This window comes from Sciurus carolinensis, chromosome 6, assembly GCF_902686445.1.
Source record: "Sciurus carolinensis chromosome 6, mSciCar1.2, whole genome shotgun sequence".
Classification (NCBI taxonomy): Eukaryota; Metazoa; Chordata; class Mammalia; order Rodentia; family Sciuridae; genus Sciurus; species Sciurus carolinensis.
In genome coordinates this window covers 63,910,298-63,936,428 of record NC_062218.1, presented here as the reverse complement: position 1 = coordinate 63,936,428, position 26,131 = coordinate 63,910,298, and the positions used below count along the sequence as shown (strand labels likewise).

The following is a 26,131-nucleotide window of genomic DNA, read 5'->3' as shown; positions in this document are numbered from 1 at the left end:
CTCATTTTATTAACCTTTTTCTTACATATTTTAAAAACATTTTTACTGAGGTAGAAATATATACAGAAAAGTACATGTGTCAGAAGCAAATAGCTCCATGAATTTTCACATGCTGAGTACACCCATGTAATGAGTACCCAGATTATGAAGCAGAAATTACCATTGTACTTCAGAAGACATCTCTTGCCACCTTCCACTTAATGTCTTGCTTTCCCTCCCAAATGGAAACGATGTCCTGATGCTTGATTGCACTGTTTCCTTCTTGATAAATGATTGAACTACTTTGAAGTTTTAGATGATGGATTTTGGTCTGCTAATGGCATGTTGTTAGGTAAGGTAATCATAATCCTTGATTATGGACTGAGGTGATGATTCAAAGCTGATCTTCAGTCTGATCATCTCTGCTCCTTAGGATGTAGACTTTCCAACTTTTAAACCAAAGACTAGGAGAATTAGTAGGATTGTACTTTTGGTGACTCCTAAGCTGCAGTTTTTGTTTTCTGTTTTGTGTCTGCTAAAAACTCTACTCAGGTTTTAGGTCACTCAGCCTCCTCTTATGTATTTACCACATGCTTTTTAGAGGAAAGCAATTCCCAATGCCAGTTGTATGTCCAGATTTATAAGTTCTGTGTGCTTTTGTTTATTTTGGGGATGAAGTTGGACTTAAAACAAAAGCCTGGAACCAACTCCAATGGGTATTCATAAATCTCTTAAGACTTTTTCTTAATGACTCGGGAACCTACTTAATCACTACTTCTTATCTGTTGAGCTTTATTATTATTTTTATATGTTACTAATCAAAAAAATGCTCCTCTTTCTTCTGACTCTTTGATCTAGTTACAGAGTGACTGACAATTTATGGAAATGGTTTTTGGTTTCAGTTATTATCATATTATAGGTCTTATTAGAATCTAATGGTCCATTGTTCCTTTTGAGCTATATGGGAATTTCTATGGGAATCTAATAGTCAAAGATTTGCTCTGTATACAACAGGAGCATTTTAACACTAAATGGCAGTTCCTTGTGATATAACATGGGAAGAACCAAGGTTTTTATTCCTTATAGGTTGTATAATACTGTTTTAGTCAGCTTTCTTTGCTGCTGTGACTAAAAAGACATGACCAGAACAACTGTAGAGGAGGAAAAGTTTATTTGAGGGCTCAGGGTTTTAGAGGTCTTATTCCATAGAAGGCTTAGTCCATAAAAGACTGGCAGGACATCATAGTGGAAGAGTGTGGCTGAGGGAAGCAGCTCACATCATAATCAGAAAGCAGAGAGAGACTTCACTCTCCAGATACAAATATATACCCCATAACTACTCCCCCAATTAACCACTTTCTCTAGCCACACCCCACCTGCCTCCAGGTACCATTCAGTTAATCCCATCAGGGATGAATTCATCGATTAGGTTTAATACTCCCACAACCCAAGCATTTCTCCTTTGAACCTTCTTGCATTGAGCTTTTGGGGGACACCTCACATCCAACCATAGCATATACTTTAAATTACCCCCATAGTAGTATTCTACAGTAGAATTTTATTTTGAAAAAATTTTTTAAAGTTTTCTTTGAGTGTAATATTTGGGCTCTTAAAGGTCTGAACTAATCTTTGGATTGGATATTTTTCCTTGTAGGATGATGGTCTAGAAGACAATGAAAAGAATTTTTATGAATCCGATGATGAACAGAAGGAAAAGACTGAAGACAGAGACAGGAAGAAGCCATATACTATGGATCCAGACCATAGACTCTTAATTAGAAATACAAAGCCTTTACTTCAGAGCAGGAATGCAGCGGTAGGTTAAAAACCTTATAAGAAATAATTTACAGATTTTTTAAAAATAGTGATTAAAAGTATGTAAATTTAGTAAGCACATTTGAGCATGCTAATAGAACACTTATTTATTTATTTGTAAACCAAGCACATGTAATGAGTAGTTAGAAATATAGCATGGAAAATAAGGTACAGTTTAGAGAACTAATTTCTAAGAACTAATGCATAAACATATTTCAGCCTTCCATGTTTCCAGTTATGCACAATTAGGTTTGGATGAGAATATCTAGTTTAATAGTTGTTGACCTAATGAACTTCATTTACTTTTTTGTGGTTTTATTAATTAACTTTGCCTAAGATGATGAGCTCAAGCTGTTTCTCAATTGATTAGATTATATCTTCCCTTATATAAGAGGTGTGTATATTCTCACTCTCTTATGCTTGAGAGTAGTAGATCCAGTGTCCCTAATGTTTGTATCTACGTGGAAGAAAATTTAAGAGACTAAAGTATAACAAAAATTTTGCCTCACACATAGTAAACTTAAATTGGTAGTAATAAAATTAAAATCTCTTTGTCTTCATAAATATGCATGTATTTACATTTGTGGGTATGTGTATATATTTTTGTTTCTTCTATTTAGTTGTACATAACAGCAGAATGCATTTTGGATTCCTTGTACACAAATGGAGTACAACTTTTCATTTCTCTGGTCATATACAATGTAGAGTCACACCATTCATGTAATCATACATGTATATAGGGTAATGATGTTTGTCTCATTCCACCATCTTTCCTTCCTTCTGTCCCTTCCCCTCCCCTCATTTTCCTCTGTACAATCCAAAGTTCCTCCATTCTTACCTTGCCCCCTCTCCCACACCCCCATTAAATATCAGCATCCTTTTATCAGAGAAAACATTCAGCCTTTGGTTTTTTGGGATTGACTTATTTTAGTTAGCATGATATTCTCCAAAGTTCATCCATTTACCTGCAAATGCCATAATTTTATTCTTCTTTATGGCTGAATAATATTCCATTATGTATATATACCACAGTTTATCTATTCATCTGTTGAAGGGCATCTAGGTTGTTTCCATAATCTAGCTATTAAATTGAGCTGCTGTAAACATTGATGTGGCTGTGCCACTGTAGTGATAAAATTAGAGTCTTTTTGTCTTCATAAATATACATGTATTTACATGTGTGGGTATGTGTATAATTTTTTCTTTAACCAAGCTAAAAATCACATTGTATACAGTTTTTTTTTTTTTTTTTTTAAAGCAAGTTGAATCATTGCAGTACATCCCCAAGTTCTTTCTATTTTTTAAAAAATTTTGATGCAGTATCTTGCTAAGTTGCCTAGGTTGGCCTGGAATTTGTCATCTTCCTGACTCAGCATCATGACTCATTGTGGTTACAGGCATGCTCCACTCTATCTGGCAGTACACAATATTTTTTAATTTTCTTTTTTTTTCTAGTTAGTCTTTACCACCTTTCTATTTCAGTGAAATTTCATCACAATTCATACCAGTTGATTTTAAATGATCCTTTTCCAAATCATTTATCCTTATCTAAACCATTACATAATGCCTTGCATCTGGTTGTTTTATCTTTTAAAGCCTCTCAAGTCTTGCACAGTGTCCTTTTGGGTTTTTCTTGATTGCCTCTTTAATAGTTTCATTTCATTTTCTCTTTCATACCCGTCTTTCCTATTAGTTATTTCTAAAGACTTGACAGATTCAAGTTAAATGTTTTCTGTTTTATTTGTTTTTTTCTGTTTCTCTGTCTCTCCTTCTCTCTCCCTCCCCACCCCTCCCTTTCTCCCTCCCCCTGTCCCTTGCCTCCCTCCCTCCTTTTCCCATCCCCATTCCCAACCTTATTCAGGTACTGGGGATTGAACCCAGGGATCTCAATCACATGACCTTTTTGTCAATCTGACTAAATTGCTCAGACTGGCCTTGAACTTGGGATTCTCCTGCCTCAGCCTCCCAAATATCTGGGATTACAGGCATCCAGCTTGTTAAAAATTTTCTTAAATTTTTTTTTTTAAATCAAGAAAATATTAATGAATTGTTCTTTTCCGTTAGTAAAATCTTCAGATACGGGGAATTTCACATGAATTACTTCAAGTTTTTTGATCCTCAAGAATTGAAAACTTAAAACTTTGTGTATCTTAGTAATTAGCAGTGGTTTTTAATCTTATGCATAGTAATAAATAAGTCATTATTTATTAACCATGTCCTATTATAACCAAAATGTTTTTTCACTGATGTTATCAAATGTGCTCATATTTTATTGTGCTCTAGCTTAGCTAGGTAACTGTAATCTATCATGTAATTCTCATTGTTATTATCAATTCATATTAGTCTCTCTTTGTCTTAGAAATTGATTTTATAATTGAAATATACTTACTGATGTTCTTAAATGGTAAAACACATAGAGGTAGTTTGCACTATTTGTCCCCATAGTTTTTGAGTTATCTGCTTATTTGATGATGTATCAAATAGAGAATCAGTTTACTCTCTTCCCAGTATATTTTGGTACCTTGTTTTTTGATGCTGCTAAATATAAGTCAAGGCTAACTTTTTAAAGAATTGTGAGTAGATTTTTTTTAAAAAAGCATATTCTCTAGTTTACAGAGACTGAGAATTTGTTCTAGGAACCTTAGTCAGTGCTATATAAATTGTAGATAGATACAGGAAGCAGAATATTAGGAGACTGTTCTAAGAGTCTAAGTAAAATGATAGCAGCCTGAATGGTTAAAAATAGGAGTATGAGCCGGGTATGCTGGCGCTTTCCTGTAATCCCAGCGATTTAGCAGGCTAAGGCAGGAGGATTGCAAGTTCGAACCCAGTCTTGGCAACTTAGCAAGAATAAAATAAATAAAAATTTACAAGGACAGAGGACGTAGCTCAGTGGTAAAGTCCCCTGGGTTCAATTCTCAGTATTAAGGAAGAAAAAAAAAAGCATAGGATAGTGTTTATAGCATGCACTTCCCTAAGAGTATGTATAATGTGACTGTGGAAAATGTGACTCTGGAAGGCCTGTGTTGTTATTTTTAGTCTTTCTAGAATTTGGGGCTTCCTTCTAGAAATTTTTACAAGTTAGCCTGTTCATTTCAAATCCCGAGTATTGAAACTTTAAACTGTTAGGTTTGTAAATACCGAGGAAAGGGATTTGGTCCTGCGGGATTTGGGCATGGTCTACCTAATATATTAAAACAGATAACATACCAAAGGAAATCTCTACATATATAGAGATATATATACACTTTAATTTCTTGCCAGTAGGATTAGACTTGTTGTAATGGAAAATACTTTAATATTTATCTGTAAAATATATTAAAATTAGGCTTCAGCTTTTTTTCTGTAATATACTAATACTAGCCAATATGCTTTAGTATTTTAGAAAATGACTATCACCTTGTAGATTAGATCAATCATTAATTGACCTTTTCATGTAATATTTTAATTTCATTTTAAATTATATTTATAAATTACAAGTGAAGAAATATTTTTATACTCCTAAAATTTCCAACTAATGTCTGAAAGCTATATGTCAGTCTTGTAAAAAAAATTTTTTTTAAATGCAAAACAACTGTAAATTTAGGGCCCTGTAAACTGCATTTGTTTTAATTTTTTTAATTCTTTTTAGATATACATGATGTAGAGTGTATTTTGACATATTATACATACATAGAGTATAACATATTCTAATTAGGATTCCATTCTAAAGGTTGTAAATGGTATGGAGTTTCACTGGTGATGTATTTATATGTGAACATAGGAAAGTTATGTCAATTCATTTTGCTGTCTTTTGTAAACTGCATTTTTAAAAAATAGTTTTAAAATGTTTTCTAGTTTCCAAAGAAAGTCTTTTTTTACCTCAAGTGTCTTCGTGTGCTGTGTACTACTTAGGAGTACATAAAAATCCTGTCATATATTTATTAGGTCTTCATGAACCTAGCAAAAGTGAATTAGTATTAATTCCTTAGTTATAATTTACATGTTTTGATTTTTTTTTTATTTCAGCTATTTTTTACTGTTATCCTGAAGCATTTGGATTCATTAAGGCACACTTACAATTCTGTAAAGATTCCCAGTCTCTGCAGCAGTAGCAGCAGTACTAGGAGGAACATGGAATATGGAGTGTCACTTTGAGCTTTGTCCTGTACTGGCTGTCACAACTTGGGCAGTTCATTTAACATCTGTTTTCTTTTCTGAAGATAAATTAGTTTCCTAGTGCTGCTATACAAATTGCCACAAACTAAGTGGATTAAAACAACAGAAATTTAATCTCTTACATTTCAGGAAGCCAGAAGTCCAAAGTCAAGGTAGAAATAGGATTGGTTTCTCTTAGAGGCTCTGAGGAAGAAGGTGCCTCTTTCCTATTCTGTAGGTGGTTTCTGGAACTTTGGCATTCCCAGACCTGTAGAGAAACTTCACTCTAATCTCTGCCTCTTCTTCCCATTTTCTGTGTCTAATAAGAACACTTGCATTGGATTCAGGGCCCATTCCTATCCAGCCAGTCTCAGTCTTTAATGACATCTGCTGAGACTGAACATCCAAATAGGATTACTTTCTGAGGGTAGACATGAATTTTTTGGGGGAAACTTCCCTAACTCATTATAGAATTCCACATTTCATTTTACGTCACTGTGATTTTGTAGGAGTTTCAAGGAAATAATGTGTAAGAATGTGTTTGGAATTGTAGAATGCTCAAAATGTTCACAATTCCTGTTATTTTCATGTTTTATTTTGTAGGTGGTTATGGCAGTTGCTCAGTTGTACTGGCACATATCGCCAAAATCAGAAGCTGGCATTATTTCTAAATCACTAGTGCGCTTACTTCGTAGCAATAGGTAGGTCATGATTTTACATTGGTTTTAGTCTTCCTTATGATGAATCACATTTAATTTTTTAGTACTTCTTAGGAAAAATGCATATTAAACAAAGCTTAAATATATGATTTAGTAAAAACTTTGAATATTAAGAGTTTCATTTATGGGCTGGAGAGATAGCTCAGTCAGTAGAGTGCTTGCCTTGCAAGCACAAGGCCCTGGGTTCGATCCCCAGCACCACAAAAAAAAAAAAAAAAAAAAAGAGTTTCATTTATTACGAAGTTACTGCTCAATCTTTTTCATTATCATACTGTTTACTTAAAATGTTGCATTAGAAAGTATACCCAGTAAAATTCTCTTTTAACTTCTAGGGAGGTGCAGTATATTGTCCTACAAAATATAGCAACTATGTCAATTCAAAGAAAGGTATGTGCATTGTGAATATATAATTTAAGAGGCAAATGAATGCATCATAAATGTATTTATATACTTATTTTTTCAATTTAGGGCATGTTTGAACCTTACCTGAAGAGTTTCTATGTTAGGTCAACCGATCCAACTATGATCAAGACACTGAAGGTGTGTATGCTTTTAATTTTTCAGATGCTCTTAACTGTATACTTTGAAGTGGTATTTCTATAGCTTCTAGCATATGCAAAATAGAGTCCTGGTTTCATAAAAGTCTAGATACATTCAAGGATTTTTCTTTATACATTCCAGTCTCTATTATTACATGCTAGTTACTATGCTACATTCAAAAAATATAAAGTTAAGACAATGCTACCGTCTACACCTTGAATAACTCACAGGAACTGAAGGAGTAAGTAGATAATTTTTGTACTGCATATTTTAAATGATAGATTGGAATTCAGTGCTGTGATAAATACAAAGAGGAGGCTAATTCTCAGGGAGAACTGAGAAAGGTGATATCGAGGTGTATTTTTGTGAAGTTTTTGTTACTAGTTGCTAGATGAGTTGTTAGGTTGAAATTTGGGATTAGACAAAGAGCAAGACGAGATTATGCTAACAAGAGATTATGAAAGAGTATTTTCAGGGAATGATAACTATGATCTAGAGTGAAGTTAAATATAAAACTGTAATAATTAAACCCTTTGACATTTAGACAGAAAAGTAAACAGAATAGAGTAGAACACACTAATAGATGTGAAACATTTCCACATATGTTGTAACTATATAGGAAACATTCCAAACCAATGGGGAAAGGATGAACTATTTTTAAATATTGAAGCAGAATGTTATCCTCATGAAAACTGAGTTTAATGGTAAGAAAATTTAAGGCACAAATTAAAACATACTTTATAAAAAACTTTTGTAATTATGAAAAGTTTCGAGGTCATGAAAATTGAAAGACTGAAGAACTGACTGAAGGAGACAACTAAATAGTATATGTGCTATTGAATTAGAACCTTTTATTATGCATTATTAGAAAGTGAAACTTAAATGCCATACATGTAAATAAGGCATTAGTGTTAATTTCCTAATTTTCTTGGTTTTATTGTGGTCTGTAGAAACTGTCCATGTTTATCAGAAATGCACACAGAAGTATTTGGGTATGATATGGCAATATATTAGCAACACTAGTCTCAAATAGTTTAGAGAAAAAAATAATTCTTTTATTATACATGTAGCTTTTTCATAGATCATTTACATAGATTATCTCCAATTATTTTTAAAAAGTTGTCCAAAAAGTTAAAATATTCTCATAACATTAATGAAAAGTCAAGCTATAACCTGTAGAAAATATTCCAGTATATAATTTATAAAAAGTCTCATACTCAGACTATGTGAAGAACTTTTTCTGCAATCTGTGCCTTTTAATTGGAGTATTTAAATCATTTACTTTTAATGTAATTCTGGTTATAAATGTGTTTATGTCTATACCTTTTGTTTTCTGTTTGTCTCCTGTGTTCTGTTTCTTTTTTGTACCTTTCTTCAGATTAATTTTTTTAATGAACAAAACCACATATTTTTAGTGAACCCATTGGAGATGAACTTGTAACTTCCCATTTATATCTGTAAACTCAAATGAGAAAATTAAAATATCAAGTCTTTGGGGTGGTAGGGTATAGGAGTGTAAAACAAGAGAATTATTTGTTTTGTGGAAAATAGAAATATTAACATAGAGAATGAATTGTTTTCTAACTTCATTAGTGAAAAACTAAAGTCAAACAAGCTTAAGTTGTTTAATTAGATTTAAATTGTAAAGTTAGGACAAACAATGAAGATGTAGGATTCTACTATTCTTAATTATTTTTTGAGAACTATGTAATTATCTAGTCTTCAATTTGTAGACATAAGGAGACAGGTTTAAGTTCACCTGAAGGATATAATGACTTGTCACATTTGTGACCATGTGAGTTTTAAAAAATAGAAATTAACTTTGAATTAAATGCCTAGCCTCTATTCAATTCATCTTTTTATTTGTGTTTTAAGATGCTTCTTTTCTCTATTTTTCTACTATAGCTTGAAATTTTGACAAACTTAGCAAATGAAGCCAACATATCAACTCTTTTACGGGAATTTCAGGTTTGTATACAATGATAATTATAAAATAACATCTAAAATGTGTTCACTCTTACAGACATCTTTCTCAGTTTTATAATTGTATAAATAAAATAGTGATTTGGGACAAGGTTAACAACTAGGAAATCGACAAATATTCAAGAATAAATATAATAAATATAATTTATAAGAATGGTATTTTATTTCCTTTGATATTCATAAAATTTGAAAGATATTAGCTTTTACCTCTTTGTTCAAGATTTGTTTCTGTTAAGAATTCTGTCTGTTCATACTATCATCATTATCTGTATGTCTTTACTTACTCTCCATGCATGAAATTTTGATTGTCCCTATTTAGTTGACCTTTGATTTTTTAAGAACCTCTCCTCTTAACTCACGTGGAGCTCAAAAATCTTTTGGTTTATACTTGTTCTACTGTGATTTTGTAAATTGTTGTTTTCATTGTTATTTTTTATTTGCATTTTTAAACTATTTTTGCTGATGGATAAGATGCTTCCTTACTATATTTCTCTAAAAAGTATTCTTCAGTAATTATTTCATGGACACTATACCCTTCATGATGGAAGGATCAGGTATGAAACCTTACTAGTGGAACACAGCAATACAAAACCTTATATCATTATTGTGAGTTTTACATCCCATCAGCAAAAATAAATCACATACTATGCCCTAACAGGATTTTTTTTAAAAAAATTAAACCTCAACTTTTATAAATTTAACTTATTTTGTTGCCATAACCCATCCTTAAGACTATATTAAATTTTTTAAATATGATCACTGTATTTATTTATAACTATGTGGTCTTACACTGTTTTCAGGAGTAGTCGAATTTTTTGAGGTATCCATGAGTGTTCTAAACTGGATTATGCTACTTTTCTGGCTGTACATTTTTTCTAGAAAAATTTCTGATAAAATTGGGATGGCTTATAGACCCACTCATTTTCATATGCCAGAAAATATTTCAATTTCTTGTTCAGTACTTATAGTTGTAGTTCATTGCTTGAATTCGATTATTTTATCATCTTCAGTGTAAGTTTATTACATTTGTTTGACTTTTATTGTTTCTTTTTGATTATATATAACATTAGGATTCATTCTGACCTTTTAAAATGCATGGAATATAATTTGCTGTAATTAGTTCCCAGTGTTTCCCCATTCCCACCTCTCCTCCCTCCCTGCTTCTCTTCCCTTTTTTCTACTGATCTTTCTATCCTTACTTTTTTAAAAAATTTAAAAAAATTTTTATTTTAGTTAGTGTCTTGTGTTATTCTTACAATTTTTTTGCTTTTATTTTTTTTTATTTTATTATTATTATTTTTTAATCTTACCAAGACCTTTTCCTCTTGTCCCTTGTATCTCTTTGGGTATCCTTTCATTGTCCTTTGTCAAATCTTTTGGGATTGTGCGAAGAGAGTCTTGGTTATCTTAGTTTTATAGAGTTCACACAGTTGCTCTATTTCAGAATGTTCTTGATTCAGTTATTTCATTTATTATCAGGATGTTTATTGAGTCCATTTTGAACTTTTAAATACATTCTTTCTTCAGCTTCATGTATTCACTTTTGTTCATAGGGTGTGTGTGTGTGTGTGTGTGTGTGTGTGTATATGTTTTACTGGGAATTCAACCCAGGGCCTCACACAATGCTAGGCAAGCACTCTACCACTGAACTGTGTCCCCAACCTTCATGTATTTATTAGTATCACTGTCTAAATCTTAGTACCTTATTTCTCTGTTCATGTATTATGTTTGTGGTTATGTACAATTTGCTTTTAATAACTTTTTGAGTAAAGTAGGAATTTTTTCCAAAGACTCATAAATATATTTTTGTGAGATTTTAGTAATCTATTTGGGAAATATTTTAAAATACAACTAGTATTCATGAAACTAAGATTTAATTAATTTAATTTAATACTTTAACATTTAATTGCTTTCATGGTACAATTTTCATTAAATTTTTATATTTTTAAGATATTCTTAGATTTTTTTCTCCTCTATTTGTCATTTAGATACTGTTTTAATACTTTTTTTTTGCATTTAAGATAATCAGTGTTAATTTTACATTAGTTACTTCTCATTTGAGGTTAGAAATCTTAGAAATTTAAGTCAAAAAAGAATTTAAAATTCCATTTATATATAATATATAAAATATAAAGATGTATTTTAAAAGTATATCTCATTTCTCTTAAGTAATAAAAGCTTAGTTTTAAATTAGTGAAGGTTATAAAAAGGTTAGAGTAAATTTTGTGAAAATATTTTTGGTTCCTTTTGCTAAACCATTGATTTCCTTAAATTTTATAAATATACTCACTACAGTATATTTTAAAAGAAAATATATTTTAAAACTATTGTGGTTTACTTTGTTTTAAACAGCGTATTTACAGTTTTTTTTTTAAATACCACTCACTGTAGATATTGTAGTTTTACAACCATCCTGATACCCTTTGAAAGTAAACTATTAATAGCATATTGGTTCTTTTCTTCCTCTTAGCCCCATTTTTAGATTTAGTGTTTCTATAAGAGTAGCCTTTTTTTTTCTGTAGATTCACAGATGTTGCTGGTTAAATGAACTGAAACCTCCAAAGAGAGAGTTCTCATCATCTCTTTCAACCTTGCCCTAAAACTAATTGCTATCTTTGGGTGACTGCTCCCCACTCTCTGTTTTGGAATCTCAAGCCATTGTGGCCACAGGTGAGTGAGCCTGGCTTGAAAATGTGCTTTTTCTATAGGCACATTCTTCAGGAGAAAAAAAAAATTAAGTCATTAGTTGGGCATTCTGTTGTGCTTTTGAGAAGATATGTGTTCTGGGATTCTTCTGCATTGACAAAACTTAATGAAATAGGGTGTTTTGGGTTCACTTGTTAGCACTACTAAGTAATTGAAATAATATTTTTTAGACCTACGTGAAAAGTCAGGATAAACAATTTGCAGCAGCCACTATTCAGACTATAGGCAGATGTGCAACCAATATCTCAGACGTGACAGACACCTGCCTCAATGGCCTGGTATGCCTGCTCTCCAACAGGGATGGTAAGTTTATAGTTTTATTTATCTTCAAGTACTTTATAATTTGAATATTCTTAATATGATCTTCAAGTTTTATATTTTAGTTTCCCTGTGCATCAGTAATATGGTCACAACAAATATCAATGTTAGTCTTGAAATGCACATTCTATTTTTTAAATAAACCAGATAATTCACAAACATTGTTTGTCTTGCCTCAGCTAAGAAAATTTAATTCATTTTACTTCTTCACTATTTAATCATCTTTCTTGTAACCCTTTCCATAAAGGTTTATTTTACTGCTTTTTTTTCCCTTTGGTACTATTTAAATTTATGAGGAAAAAGTTAGACAATGACACCTAAGTTATGCATGATATTGGTTCACCTGCAGAGGGTGCTAAAAGCAGGCAAATGACTTCACAACATAGATAAGTGGCTAGATCAAAAAAATATATCAACTGCGTACCTTCTGCATTTTCCCCCAGAAATTTATCTAATAATTTTGTATTCAAGATTAACTAGATTTAAAAGCCATCAATCTGTATCACTTTATGTTTTTAAGCAAAATAGTATCTAAGCATTCTAAGAAACTAGATACGTAATATCTAACAAAATAGGTGACTGGTGGTAAACTGTCAGTTCTTTCTGTGGCTATGACTTTGGAATAAGTGGGGCTATTTAGAGAAAAAAAGAAAGAAAGGTGAATTACCTTTTTACCTTCCAAATAATTTATTTAGAAGATGTTCATTATGGATTTGATTAAAATGGGATTTTTAAAAGAGGAAAGGTATAATTTTCTGTGTAAAATCATTGAAATTACTTGTGGAATTTTAAATATAATTATGTCATGTCTAGACAGATATACATATGACATAGCAGCCATGAAGCAAAACAAGAAAAATTATTTTTTATATTTTATTTGAAAAATAACTTTCCATCACAATAATTCTGCTATCCCCAGACCATGTGTAGATTATCTTTTCCCACGTGGCAGATTTTTTTTAGGAAACTGTAATGTATTTCTCATGAAAAAAATTCAAACAATATTTATTCCCAAGTAACAGTGATTTTTGTTGTAAACATAAAATTATCAGTTTGCGCTTATAAACTCAAGATATAATACAATAGAACATTTTACTAGACATAGTATTAAAACTCTAAGTTCCAATGAAGATTGTCAAGGAGATACATTTTTGAAGAAGTCTATTATATAAGGTAATTAGAGGAGATGGATAATAAATGTCATCTATTTCAGTTTTTAACAGTTGCATCCTTTTTATCTCTGCTTCTTGGTAACACTTTAAAATGTGACTTTAAAAACATTTTTTATTTTCCTTTATCTTTAATAATGACTTTCTCTTGACCAAATAAAATACGCTCCTTGGGAAAATAGTTCTATGACATTTATTTAAGATTTTGAACCAAGCGTTGTTCACTAGGCTAATTGTTCTTTTAAAACTTAGTCACATATTAAAAAGTATCAGAAATTAGTTTGGAAACTGATATTTCTTTCAAATAAAAGTTATATTCAGATTTTTCTCAGTTTTACTTTTTGATCTTTTTTTCCCAGTGTGAAATCTTCAAGTTGTTTCTGCTTCAACATAGCATTAATGCTTCCAAAGATAATTTTTACTTTGTTTTAAAAAATATTCTACTCCTATAGCATGTTCAAGAAAAGATACTGTCATAATTTGATAATGGGGGACTAATCATCTATAATCACTTACAAAATTTAGGAGGATATACTAATTTTAATTCTGATGTTTTAATATTTAGATTTTTGTTGTTAGCAAACCAACATTCTCTTTATAGCCACAAGTTTTTTCTGTTGTTCAAATGTTTTAATAGTTCAAATATTAACAGACTTTAATTGAATTGTCTGGGTTCTGATTGCAAAATTATTATTAGCCCATAACACCTGATTTAACTGTCTTTTTATCATATATTCTATACTTTTTGTGGTACAGATGTTCCTCAACTTATGACAAGGTTATGTCCCAGTATACCCATCATAAATTGAAAATATTAGGTCAAAAATTCATTTAATATGCCTAACCTATCAAACATCGTTGCTTAGCCACACAGCACACTGTAGATTATGGGTTGTTTTCCCCTGTGATTGCATGACTGACCAGGAACTGTGCTTGCTGCTGCCGTTGCCCAGCATCTCTAGTGGGTATCAGACCTCATCGTTCTCATCAGCTCTGGAAAAGATCCGAAGTCAAAATTTAAAGTATGGTATCTAATGAATCTGCCAATCAGTTTTCTAGCACGGTAAAGTTAAAAATTCATAAGTAAGGGACCAACAGTAGTTTGGAAATCTGGTTCAGTAAAAGTGAGAGTTAAAATAAATAAGGAAAATATTTATATTAAAATCAGTAATATTAAAAAAATACTTAAAAAAATTTTAAGTGACCTCTCCTGACAACCAGATCTCTTTTACCTTCTTATTAAAAACATCTAGTGTTAGGAACAAATTCTATGAATGAAGCTGCATTTTCTTTAAATTTGTAAGATCTTTTGGGACTCAAAATCTGTGAGTCTTTTGTTGTATCAAGTGAATATCTCATCATCTCTTCAGACAAAGTATACTTAAGTCTCAGGAATAGCATTTAGACTCCAGTTTTTACAGATATTTAACATATCCTTCTTGGATCTGTGGTTATTGCTTGCCTCAGTGTAGTTGATTTTAACCTTCTTGGCATGGGGAGAATCTTCAAAGCAGATTGAAGCTTGCTCTAAGGTGGTGTATTACCATTTTTTAAGATTAATTTGATAAGCAATGTTTTTATAAAACTTTTGTGGGAGAAATTTACATTTCTTTAGGCTTAGAATAAGCCTAAGATAATTTATTTTAGGTACATGTTAACAAAATTTGCTTGTCTGAATCGCCCTGTTGCTATCTACTGTGAACTAAAAAGTTGGGATAGAAGTCTATTTTTAAATTGTGTTCAGTTGTTTTTTTTTTTTTTTTTTAATAATTCAATAAGCATTTGCTAAGGACTTGAGTCAGTTGAGGTTTTAATAAGTGTTGAATAGATTCATTTAGCTCATAAAAGGTTCCTGCCTTTAAGGAGTTCACAGTCTAATAGAAAGAGATAGTTATATTAAATAAATATACTATACTCTTCCCATATACTGCCACTTATACTGCTGCCAGCTATTTGTTTACATGTATAACTAGAGTACCTATGTTTAATTCTGCCTTGAGTAATTACCCAGTCTGCTTATGCTCTAGATCACTCACTTTTTAAGTGGAGATAATAGTAGATTATATTTTATCGAATTATTGAGGACAAAGAGAAAAATAGGAAAGGTTGAAAATATAGGATTATTTTGTGCTTCTGATAGAGTAACAGCACAGTGCTGAGATCTTTGGAAACCAGGACAGAATATAAAGGAAAAGTAGGGTAGAATTGGAAATAACTGAAGAGAATGAGGAGCTGTGATAGAATAATACCCGCCACACCCCCCCACCCTTAAAAATTTTGTATTTGCACAGGTTCTAATGCATGGATCTGTGACTGTGTTACCTTATATAACAAAAGGGACTTTGTAGATATGCTGAAGTTCAGGTTTCATTATTTGAAGAGGTGGGTAGATTGTTTGAATGGGCCCAAAGTAATCCTAAATAATCCTTATAAGGAAAAGAAGGAGGCAAGAAAGTCAGAAGATACCAGAAATAAAGATCAAAATGATGTGGTTGCTGGAAGGGTACCTTGAAACAAGCAAGGTGGGTAGCCTCTAGAAGTTGGAAGACAGGAGATACATTTTCGTCCTAGAGCTTTCAGCCCTGTCAACATCTTGATTTTAGCTCCATAAGACCTGTGTCTTACAAGATGATAAACTTGTGTTGTTTTAAATCACTCTTTGTGGTAATTTTTGACAGCTATAATAGAAAACTGATTTAGGTCCAGACGATAAATGATGTCACGTGTATGTGTATGTATCAACTATTGACAATCCTCCCTTTTTATGTGGATAATTAAAATTATGCAACATTGTTTTTTTACTTTAGCAAGTTTTATAATAATTTACTTTTAAAAAATATATTTTATGCTTTTCTTTAAAACTGTACTTACCATATTTTGCTTTGTGTAGTACTTATTTACATAACCATTTTATTTTTTCCTACCAGAACATAATAAGTTAGATGAGGAAAGTGTCTCATTCTGATTTATCTTGTTTTTCCTTTTACCAATGAGTGATGGTGGTATGTAAAAGTAGTACCTGCTCATAGTAACACAGAGCATTATTAGGAATAGAAAGATACTCCTTGGTTCTGAGTTTGAATTCTGGACAATGTCATATAATTCCAGTGCATTTCTTTTTATTCATCTTTGAAATGATAATAAGGTAGCTACCTTATATTACAATAAGAAGAAAATAAATTATGATAACATTTTGTAAGCTAAAGTGTTAATGTTAGTTAATAGTTATTTAATATTTATTAATTTTTATTCCATTGCAGAAAGAGGTATGCAGTTTGAAATACATGTATTTATTAAATGACTATAATGATATGAATTTAATTTATACTTTTAAAGGGAGCTAGATAAAAAATATACCAAAGAAAAATGTAACAGGACACAAGTCGTGTTATTTCAATGCTCTTAAAAGAAACCTTTGTAGTGTGTGTCAGGGGAATCTCTAAAATCTATGAAACTATTAATTAGAGGATTGTAAGTAATGGCAGTGTTGGGTTACCTCTTTGGTGTCAATGACATTAATAATCGTTTAAGTAAAAGTCATTCCCCAAGGTCCAGTGTTCAGATTAGTTATATTACATTTCTCTACTGGTGCCACCAAAAGGGTAACTGTGGATCTGTGATTAACCACTTTAGTGTGACAGCTCAATCCTCAAATCTCAATTTGAAGATCTGCTTCTTTGCCACTTCCAATAGCAATTAATTGTATTAATTAGATCCTGGCAAGAATCAGCACATTTAAAAGGGGTGATTAAAGAGAAGTTACTGAAGGACTATTTATAAGGTGTGGGCAGGATTAAGGGAAAACAACAAGGTATAGTGTAGCACTCTTGGGCTATTGACTAGCAATAGTGGGAAACCTTTACCACACAGAGGATTAAAGAGAAGGGGTGTGGGGAGCAGAGCCAGCTACCAGATCTCATAGAGAGATCTACTCACAAGAACTGATACCTTCAGTGCAGTTGCTACTAGTGATGCTAGCAGGGAAAGGATTCCTAATAATAAGTGCTCCTCCCCCCCACCTCCTGTTACGCTTCCTTTTGCCTAGACACAGCTAGAATCCAGGGACATTAGAGTCTGCTTGATGGAGTCTACAGGTCAGTCACTGAGGGCATAGAATTAGGGAGAGATAGGCAGAGTGGGTTCACAAAACAGGTGGAGACAGTCCAGCTCACAATTCCACCCTTTTTGGCTCTGTGCTCTAGCATGAAGTCCATGGTATTTCTACAGTAACACCTTTCCTACTAAAACTAATTTTACCACTCACTTTTCTGGACAATATTAATGAAAACAATTTTTAATTACTGGTTTTTATAGAATGGAGGAAATGTTGTTTAGTGTATACATAGTTGTTTGTAACTATTATTTGGTGGGATTCAAAATACAGTATTTGCAAGTTCTGGTTAAAAGCCAAACACATTGTACAATATGGTGAGCAGGAGAATCCAACCTCAGCTGCTCTTGACAGAGAAGCGGAGACGGAAAAGGGGTAACAGAAGCTAGGAGACAGCAACAGAGGTTAAAGATTAGATTGAAGTTAAGTCGTCTTCTTAAGACATTTTTACTCAAAAAGTCTGAGTGTACATTCATGGTTGTATTTTTCACCTAGTCTTTTAAGACATGCAGAATGTTTTGCTGGTTTTACATTTCATCAAGCATATTGTATTTAAATTGAATTTAATATGAATAATCTCTGTGTCTTTCAGAAATAGTTGTTGCTGAAAGTGTAGTTGTTATAAAGAAATTACTACAAATGCAACCTGCACAACATGGAGAAATTATTAAACATATGGCCAAGCTCTTGGACAGTATCACTGTGAGTATTCACTAAGAAGCATTTGCCAAGTTCTAGTAAATTTTACTCAGTAAACTATATTTGTTAAAATAAGTGGTCTTTCTCCACTGTAATGGTAAAGAGAGCTGAGGTGTCTGGGTTTAAATTCTGGTTCTAAAGTTTCATAATGTTAAGGAGGGAATTACAGATCTGAAAATGGGAAGGGATGGAATGAACCCTGAAGTGTTGGGATGCAATTGAAGAGGGCAGTGTGATCTTCATGACTTTTTATAGAGAGATAGATAGATGTTATTTGAGTGTATATGTTCATATGTGTTGATCCAAACTTGTGTCATGTGTGAATATAAACATACAAACATTTATTTCCCTTATACAGGCCTGGAAACAATGCTCCAGTACCAATGAGTACTTTGTGATCATGAGATGAGATCATGTTTTGTTTTATTATTGAGATATAATTTCAGAAGATAAAATTTAACTTTTGAAATATATAATTCAATGGGTTTTGGCATACTCATAAGGTTGTACAACCGTCACCACTAAGTAATTACAAAACATTTTTATCACCCCTAAAGAAAAGATTTCTATTTCTGAAATTACCCAGTAGTCTCTCTTCACTCTATCTTCTGGCTACCACTAATCTTCGTTCTGTCCTGTATGGATTTTCCTATTCTGGATATTTCATATAAATGGAATCATATAGTATGCGACTTTTTGTTTCTGGCTTCTTTCACTTCGCATGTTTTTAAGGGGGTTCATGCGTCTTGTAGAATGTAGCACTTCATTTCTTTTCATGGTAGATTTTGGTTTTTAAGTACCATTCTCTAAAGTGTTCATAGAATAGAGACATGTCAAAAGGACATAATAGCAAACTTAGAGGGACATGGGGCTCCTACTGGCCAATTTCAGCAACAGAAAAAATGATAGTGAAGAATTATATCCCACAGAATAGGTAAGAATCTATGTCTGCACTGGAATAAATGGAGGGATGAATGGGTGAACAAATTAATAAATGAGTAAATAGAGAAAAAATAACTTTAACTTACAATTCTTAAATAACTGATTAATGTAGAAGGGATGATGGAATTAGAATCATCACCATCTGCTAACCATAGCAATTGTTCAGACAATAATTGTCAGCAAATACTAAAAACTAGTGGGTGAAAATTTGAGGAGTAACATGATATTTGTACTATCTCGAGATAAATTCTCATAAACTACTTCTTAGTTAAAAGGTTAAATAATGAGTTACAGTGGAGAAACCTGGCAGGCACTACCTTAATTAAATGAACATAGTTAACATTGTTAATATTGGGATCATGTATCTTTTGATATAATATGCTGAAAAGAATTCAGCATCAGTGCCCTTTCATTCCTGCTAAAAGTGAATGATTTGAGCAGGGCATGGTGACACATGTGTGTAATCCCAGCATCTCAGGAGGCTGAGGCAGTAGGATCTTGAGTTCAAAGACAACCTTAGCAAAAGCGAGGCACTAAGCAACTCAGTGAGACCCTGTCTCTAAATAAATAGGGCTGGGGATGTAGCTTAGTGATTGAGTACCCCTGAGTTCAATTCCCAGTACCCCCACCTCCCCCCCAAAAAAACTGAATGATTTGAATCTAATCTTTGGGAAGCATGAGACAAATCCATGCTAAGAGTATTCTATAGCATAACTGGATTATATTTGTTTAAAAATGTCAGTGTTATGAGATGCAAAGAAAATCTCAGTATTTCAGATTAAGAGACTAAAATGGACCTGACAGTACTGTGCAACATAAAATTGTTTTTTCTATTGTAGAAACAAATCAGAACTTCAGTAAAATCTGCACATTAGACAGCAGTATTGATTTTAGTGTAAAATTTATCAATTTTAAAACTATTTTGCAGTGGTTCTATAACCTTTTCATTAGTTTATGATGTTTATATGGAAGTATTTTGGGTTATAACAAGAAATTATAACCCATAGAATAGGTAATATATATCCTGTGTATATACCATAGCTTTTATCAGTTAAGAAAGCAAAATATATGTGTGTAAGTAGAAAGATAAATAATACAAATGCAGTAAAAATGTTCACATTTGGGACATCTGGATGGAGGACACCCAGAAATTCTTTTTACTCTCCTTACAGGTTTTTTGTAAATAAAAAATTTTGTAAAAAAATTAAATAAAGGGGCTGGGGAGATAGCTCAGTTGGTAGAGTGCTTGCTTTGTAAGCACAAGGCCCTGGGTTCGATCCTCAGCACCCCCCCCCAAAAAAAATTAAATAAAAATATATTAATCCTGGCCCTGCTTCCAGCTCTGTCTTCACATTACAGCTGTATACCTTACTTTCCCCATGGTGATAGTAAAAAACAAACAAAAAAAGCCTAAGATATAGTAAGTATTACTTCAGTTACTATAGATAATGCTCTTAGAACATTACCTGGCACACAGTGGTACTACATGTGTTTGCTGTCATTTACTTCATGTTCTTATCTCTAAAACTAATGTTTTAAAGAAATTATCTGAAAAGAATTTCTTTGCTTCCCACTCATTCCTCAACCCATCACAATCTGATTTTTGACTCCCCAAAACTACACTAATTCTGTTTTTTCCAAGGTTACTATCTCCTACTTATTAAATCTAGTAGATAATTTTCTTTCCATTTATTCCTTGATCTTCTGTTAGTATTTAACTGTGCTAGTCAATTCTTCCCTTTTAAAACATTCTCTCCTTGTGGGTTCTGTTATTACACACACTGCTGGGTTTTCTTCTAACTCTTCATCCATTTTCTTACCCATTGTGTTTGCCTTTTGCTATGCCTGACCCTTGAGTGTTGGTTTGTTTTGCCAACTAATGTTCTCTTATGAATAGGGTTGTAGTTTGGGAGAGAGTATATTATTTCCTTCTTTGTAGAGGGGTAATCTGTACTCTGAATCTTTTCAGATGGATATTTGTATAAAGAAAGGTAGTGAATTGCAAGGCTAAGAGCCTGCCATTTCAGACTAATTTTAAATACACCTGGTGGCAAATTTTTTTCCCCCACAGGGAATTATTAAAGCTTCATGGCAGTTGTGTATTTATCTTAAAGCTAACAATAGTAAGACATCAGTTACTTAGATCTGAGCTTCTACCTTCTCTTGCCATTGGTTATTTTGTCTTCATATCTACTCTTATTGTTGATTCTAATAACTAGAGCTACAACTTCCCATAAAGATTGTGTGTTGTGTACAGTATAAGAGAATGGATTCGAAAAGCAGATGGATAGGGTTCAAATTCAGCTGAAAAGTTTGGCTCTTGGGGAAACAACAGGGATGGCACAAGATAGCAGGAGAATAGGGAACACAGGAACAATCCTTTGTTTGAGTAAATGAAGTCCATTAAGATGAAATTATCTACCTCCATGATACACACGATAAATCTAAGGCCAGAACCAGTCTTGCCTTACTGGCTGACCTTTTTAGTTTGCTGTTCTCACTTTGTCTCTACTCAGTGTTATAATATGAATTCTGAATTCAGACTTGGAGTTCCAGTCTTGGTTCTGACCACTAAAAAGCAATGAAATGTGAGCAAACTTTTTAACCCCTCTGGTTCTCAGGTTTCTTTTATATCATGTGGGAATAATGGTAGAGCTTATTTTATAGGCCTTTATCAATGATGGGTTAAGAAAATATGTGAAGTTCTCAAAAACAGTGACTGGCAAGTTGTAAAATCCCAGTAAATATTAGCTATGTAATTTTCAAAAGAAGTGTAGATTTTATCCTATTCAAGACTTTGAATCCTTGGCTATGTACTTATGTAGCATAGTTGAAAATATGAGAATTATAGTTTAAATTTACTCTTCTTTTGGAATTCATTCAAATTGTTATGCTTGTAGTACACTTACCTTATGTGTTCTGATTGTGAATATTTTATCCTTTGGTGTGTCCTTCATTTGTTTTAAATACTACTTTTGGTGTTAAAGCTCTTCCAGAATAAAAAGCATACTACCTGAAGATTGCTCTAATAGGATTTCACATAATGTTTAATGGGACAGGTGGGGATTTTGTATTATAAAAGAACAATTGGGAGATTAATCTATAAGGACTACTAAGTAGTGTTAAAATACCTCTTTATATATTCCTTGCCCAGGTGCCTCACTGGTTTTCTTCCATTTTAAAAAAGTTATCCTTCCTTGCCCTTCCAACCTAACATAACTCAGGCTTAAGTTTTATTGTATATTAAGTCCAGATACAGAATATTGCACCCGATTTGCTGTTGGTATGCATTGTGTCTAAATGTCTGATTTTGCCTTTGACAAATTTAAATAAAATCAATGCTTTTGCAGAAGTTACTTTAGACTGTTGCGCTGTGCAGTGAACTGGTATTGAAACACAATAGTTTTTTAAATTGATCTGCTTACAGAGTGATCTGTAAAATATTTCTAGATGTCTTTTATAACTACTGTGGTAAACCAGGAATCTTCACCCCACTCTAGACATATTAATGGTTTAAAATGGCAGTGGAAGCTGCCTCTAGTAGAAGATTTGAAAAGTGCACTTAACCACTTGCTAAGGACATTCAGAATAAAGAATCAGGCTAAGTCATTTACAATCCAGTTTGTCTTTGATAATACTGAAAAGCAGAAATTCATAATGAAAGTATTATATCATATATGACTGTACACACATACAAGTGTCTCGTGGGTGTGTATCTTTGTTGGTTTTAGTTCAGTTTTCCTATCTATTTTGTGGTTGATACAATCATGGCAAATAAAGAGTGACTAATTTTCTAATTTGAGAGAGGGAGGGCTGGAATCTGAAAATCTTGGGACTCCAATTCTAGCAAAATGCACAGAAATATTGACTTTGTCGGTTTCCCAATAAGCTTTTTAATAAAATGCCATTACCAAGAGTTTGGTATAAATAAATATTCTTGCATCGATTTTTAATTTTTTTTGTAGAATAATTTTCTCTTACAAGTTTTTAAAATGTTTATTACATGGGATGTTATTAGCTCCATTCTTAGAAAATTCTAAATATTATCCTCTACACCACTATCCTCACAAGATTTTCATCGTAGTCATTAAAATTTATTGATTTTTGATTATTTTTAAAAATGAAAAATTTAAATGTATGCATTATGATACTTAGAATATTGAATGTTGTTATTTCAATTTTGGTTTATTTATGAATATGAACAAAATCTTTTAAAACCTTACTTCATTTTGGATTGTCTTTTTAATTGCAAAAGAGAATTATAAGTGTCCCACCAGAGGAAAATTGCTTCAAATGGGGAAATAGATTGTGATGTCATAGAATTCTAGTTTTTATACTAGTAATATATAAAAAATATTTAAGAAAAATAAATCTAGCATAACTGAAATCTGAAGTTGCTCATATATTCTTATTTAGAAGAACCTTTCATTATTGCAGGCAACTTGAATTGCTCCATACTGGAAAATTTAATGTACCACTCAATTACTATTCTTTAGCCCAATTTAAAATAATAAATTGGGAGTAAGGTCTTAATGCAGTGTAACCTTTGGAACATTAGAAATAACCTCTTTCTTTCCAGAAATCAGTATACAGTAAGGATATTAGTTTTATCACACTGCATGAATAGATTTGTAATAGCATTTAGACCTTTTTATATTTCATAAGTAGACTTATCTCTTCTATCTTACTAAACTTATTCTAAGTAATAATTTAAAGATGATGCTATTATAAATATGTTAGGAAACATAGAAATATATACTTTTTATTTTAAAGTTTTTCTGATGACCTCATTTTGATTCTGGTGAATGATTCAACTTGGATATTTGTTAATATTTTCACATTATGTTAGGAAGTGGGTATTTTGAAAGAATTTGAGATGGTAGATATTGCGATAAGATTTTAGCTATGGAAAGGTCTTTATTCTCACTATTTTCTCTTGCAATCACACTGTGAATAACTGTGAAAACTATTCAGAAAATATTAAGACTTTGAGAAGTTGTAAAAAGACTTCATAAAAAGAATGTTGCCGTTTCTCATGATCCTACCATTTAATGATAGCCTTCAACCTTTTCACTTATTACAGCAGGCAAATTTTCTATGTAAGGTGAAAATGTTCGCAGAAACTAATTTACATACCCTCTCAAATTCCTCATGGGGGAGGATACAAATAAGCAAATAGTAATAAAACTAATTTGTATACTCTAAAATGTTGGTCTTAATGGTACTGATGGAAGGTTTCCAATTTGTAGGAATGCAGTTTTTAAGAAAACAAATTATATCGAAATGTACTTTATTTTAAAAACATAATGCCAAAGTGCAATGTTGGACAAATTTATCTCTATTTCTTCTATTGACCAAATAACAGACAAGGGTTCATGATTTTACAAGCAGACATTGATGATCTACAGTGTGATTTATTTCTAGTACGATAGATGAATATACCTAGAGGATAGTAACAATTTTGATTTGGAATTGTAGTTGTAAATGGATCTGTCCCTTTTACAATATTAGTCACGTTCTCAAAATGTGGCTTGTGGACCACCTGTTTTAGGAATCATCTATGGTGTTTCTTAATGCAATAGATTCCTTAGTTCTACCACAGAAACCTGCTATTTTTAGTAAGGAACCTTAGATGTTTTTGTGGCATTGAAGTTTGAGAGTTGTTGCTCTAAAGCAGGGATCAGCAAACCTTTCTATAAATTGCTAGGTAATTGGTATTTTTGATTTTGAGACCCTTTTAATCTTCATTGCAATGACTCACTTCTACTGTTACAGCACAAAAGCAGTGATAAACAATCTAGAAGCATCTGCATGGTCAGTCAGATTTGGTCCAAGCATTTTCCATCCTCTGGTAGAATTCCAGACCAGTGGTTTTTACTGTGTGAATCTTTTCTGAGGCCTTCTCTTTGAAATCTATTTTAATTAGATTACCTGTGTGCTTATTTTTTGATAACTAAGGAAAATTTATAAATGTAAGAGCACTTCCTGGATATGCATTTAATGATGAATAGATGTAAATCCTTTATAATACTTAAAATCTTTCTTATACTAATATTAAGGAGACTGATTTTCTTATTTCTTATAATCTGTTTCTATTAGGTTCCTGTGGCTAGAGCAAGTATTCTTTGGCTAATTGGAGAAAACTGTGAGCGAGTTCCTAAAATTGCCCCTGATGTTTTGAGAAAGATGGCTAAAAGCTTTACAAGTGAAGACGATCTCGTAAAACTGCAGATTTTAAATCTGGGAGCAAAACTGTATTTAACTAACTCCAAACAGGTAAGTCAGTCTATATGAGAAGTACTTTTCTCTTTCCTCTTTCCTCTGATCAAGTAGTTAAGTTCTGTTCATGCCTTAACCTGTACATTCAACAGTTACTACTCCCTGTTTGTTTGAGGTTCAGTGTTAGATGGTAATAATGCAAAGACATAGTATTCTAGTCTAGTAGGGGAGAAAAACATTGAAAAATGAAAGAGTATGTAGTGTATGTTCTATAGAAATATTGAGATATAATAAAACTTCAGGGGAGTTATTGAAGATCCCAAGTAGGAGGAAGGAGGTTAAACAAACTTTCATAAAGGATAAGATACTTGACTAAGAGCTTGTAAGGAATGCTTTATTGTATAGATTAAGGAAAGAGGAATGCAAAAGATCAGAGCCATAAGACAGGTTGAGTTTTTTAGGAAACTTTAAGGCGAGTCTGGGAAAGTAAGTGCAATGGTCTGAATGTTTGTGCACCCAACCACCATTGCCCCCTAATTAATATGTTGATACTTCACCAGCGTAATGGTATTAGGGCCTTAGTGGGTAATTAGGTCAGGAAAGTGGAGCTGTTATGAATGAACATAGGACCCTTATGAGTTAGAACCCTAAGAGCTCTCTTACCTCTTCTACTCTGTGAGAACACAGTGAGAAGGCACCATCTGTAATGCAGGCCCTTACTAAGCACCAGATCTGTAGATGCCTTGATCTTGGACTTCTAGCCTCCAGAACTGAGAGAAATGAATTTCTGTTGT

General features: G+C 32.3%; 1 protein-coding gene across 2 annotated transcripts in view; it reads left to right on the top strand.

Moving 5' to 3' along the window:
• Ap3b1 (adaptor related protein complex 3 subunit beta 1) overlaps positions 1–26,131 on the top strand; it is a 246,636-nt gene that overhangs the window by 108,589 nt on the left and 111,916 nt on the right. For both annotated transcript variants that reach the window (XM_047555616.1, XM_047555618.1), the window contains exons 8-15: positions 1,634–1,795; positions 6,535–6,632; positions 6,983–7,037; positions 7,119–7,190; positions 9,096–9,158; positions 12,050–12,182; positions 18,070–18,179; positions 25,218–25,394. In XM_047555616.1, coding sequence (XP_047411572.1) covers positions 1,634–1,795; positions 6,535–6,632; positions 6,983–7,037; positions 7,119–7,190; positions 9,096–9,158; positions 12,050–12,182; positions 18,070–18,179; positions 25,218–25,394 — 870 coding nt within the window. The remainder of the gene's footprint in view (positions 1–1,633; positions 1,796–6,534; positions 6,633–6,982; positions 7,038–7,118; positions 7,191–9,095; positions 9,159–12,049; positions 12,183–18,069; positions 18,180–25,217; positions 25,395–26,131) is intronic.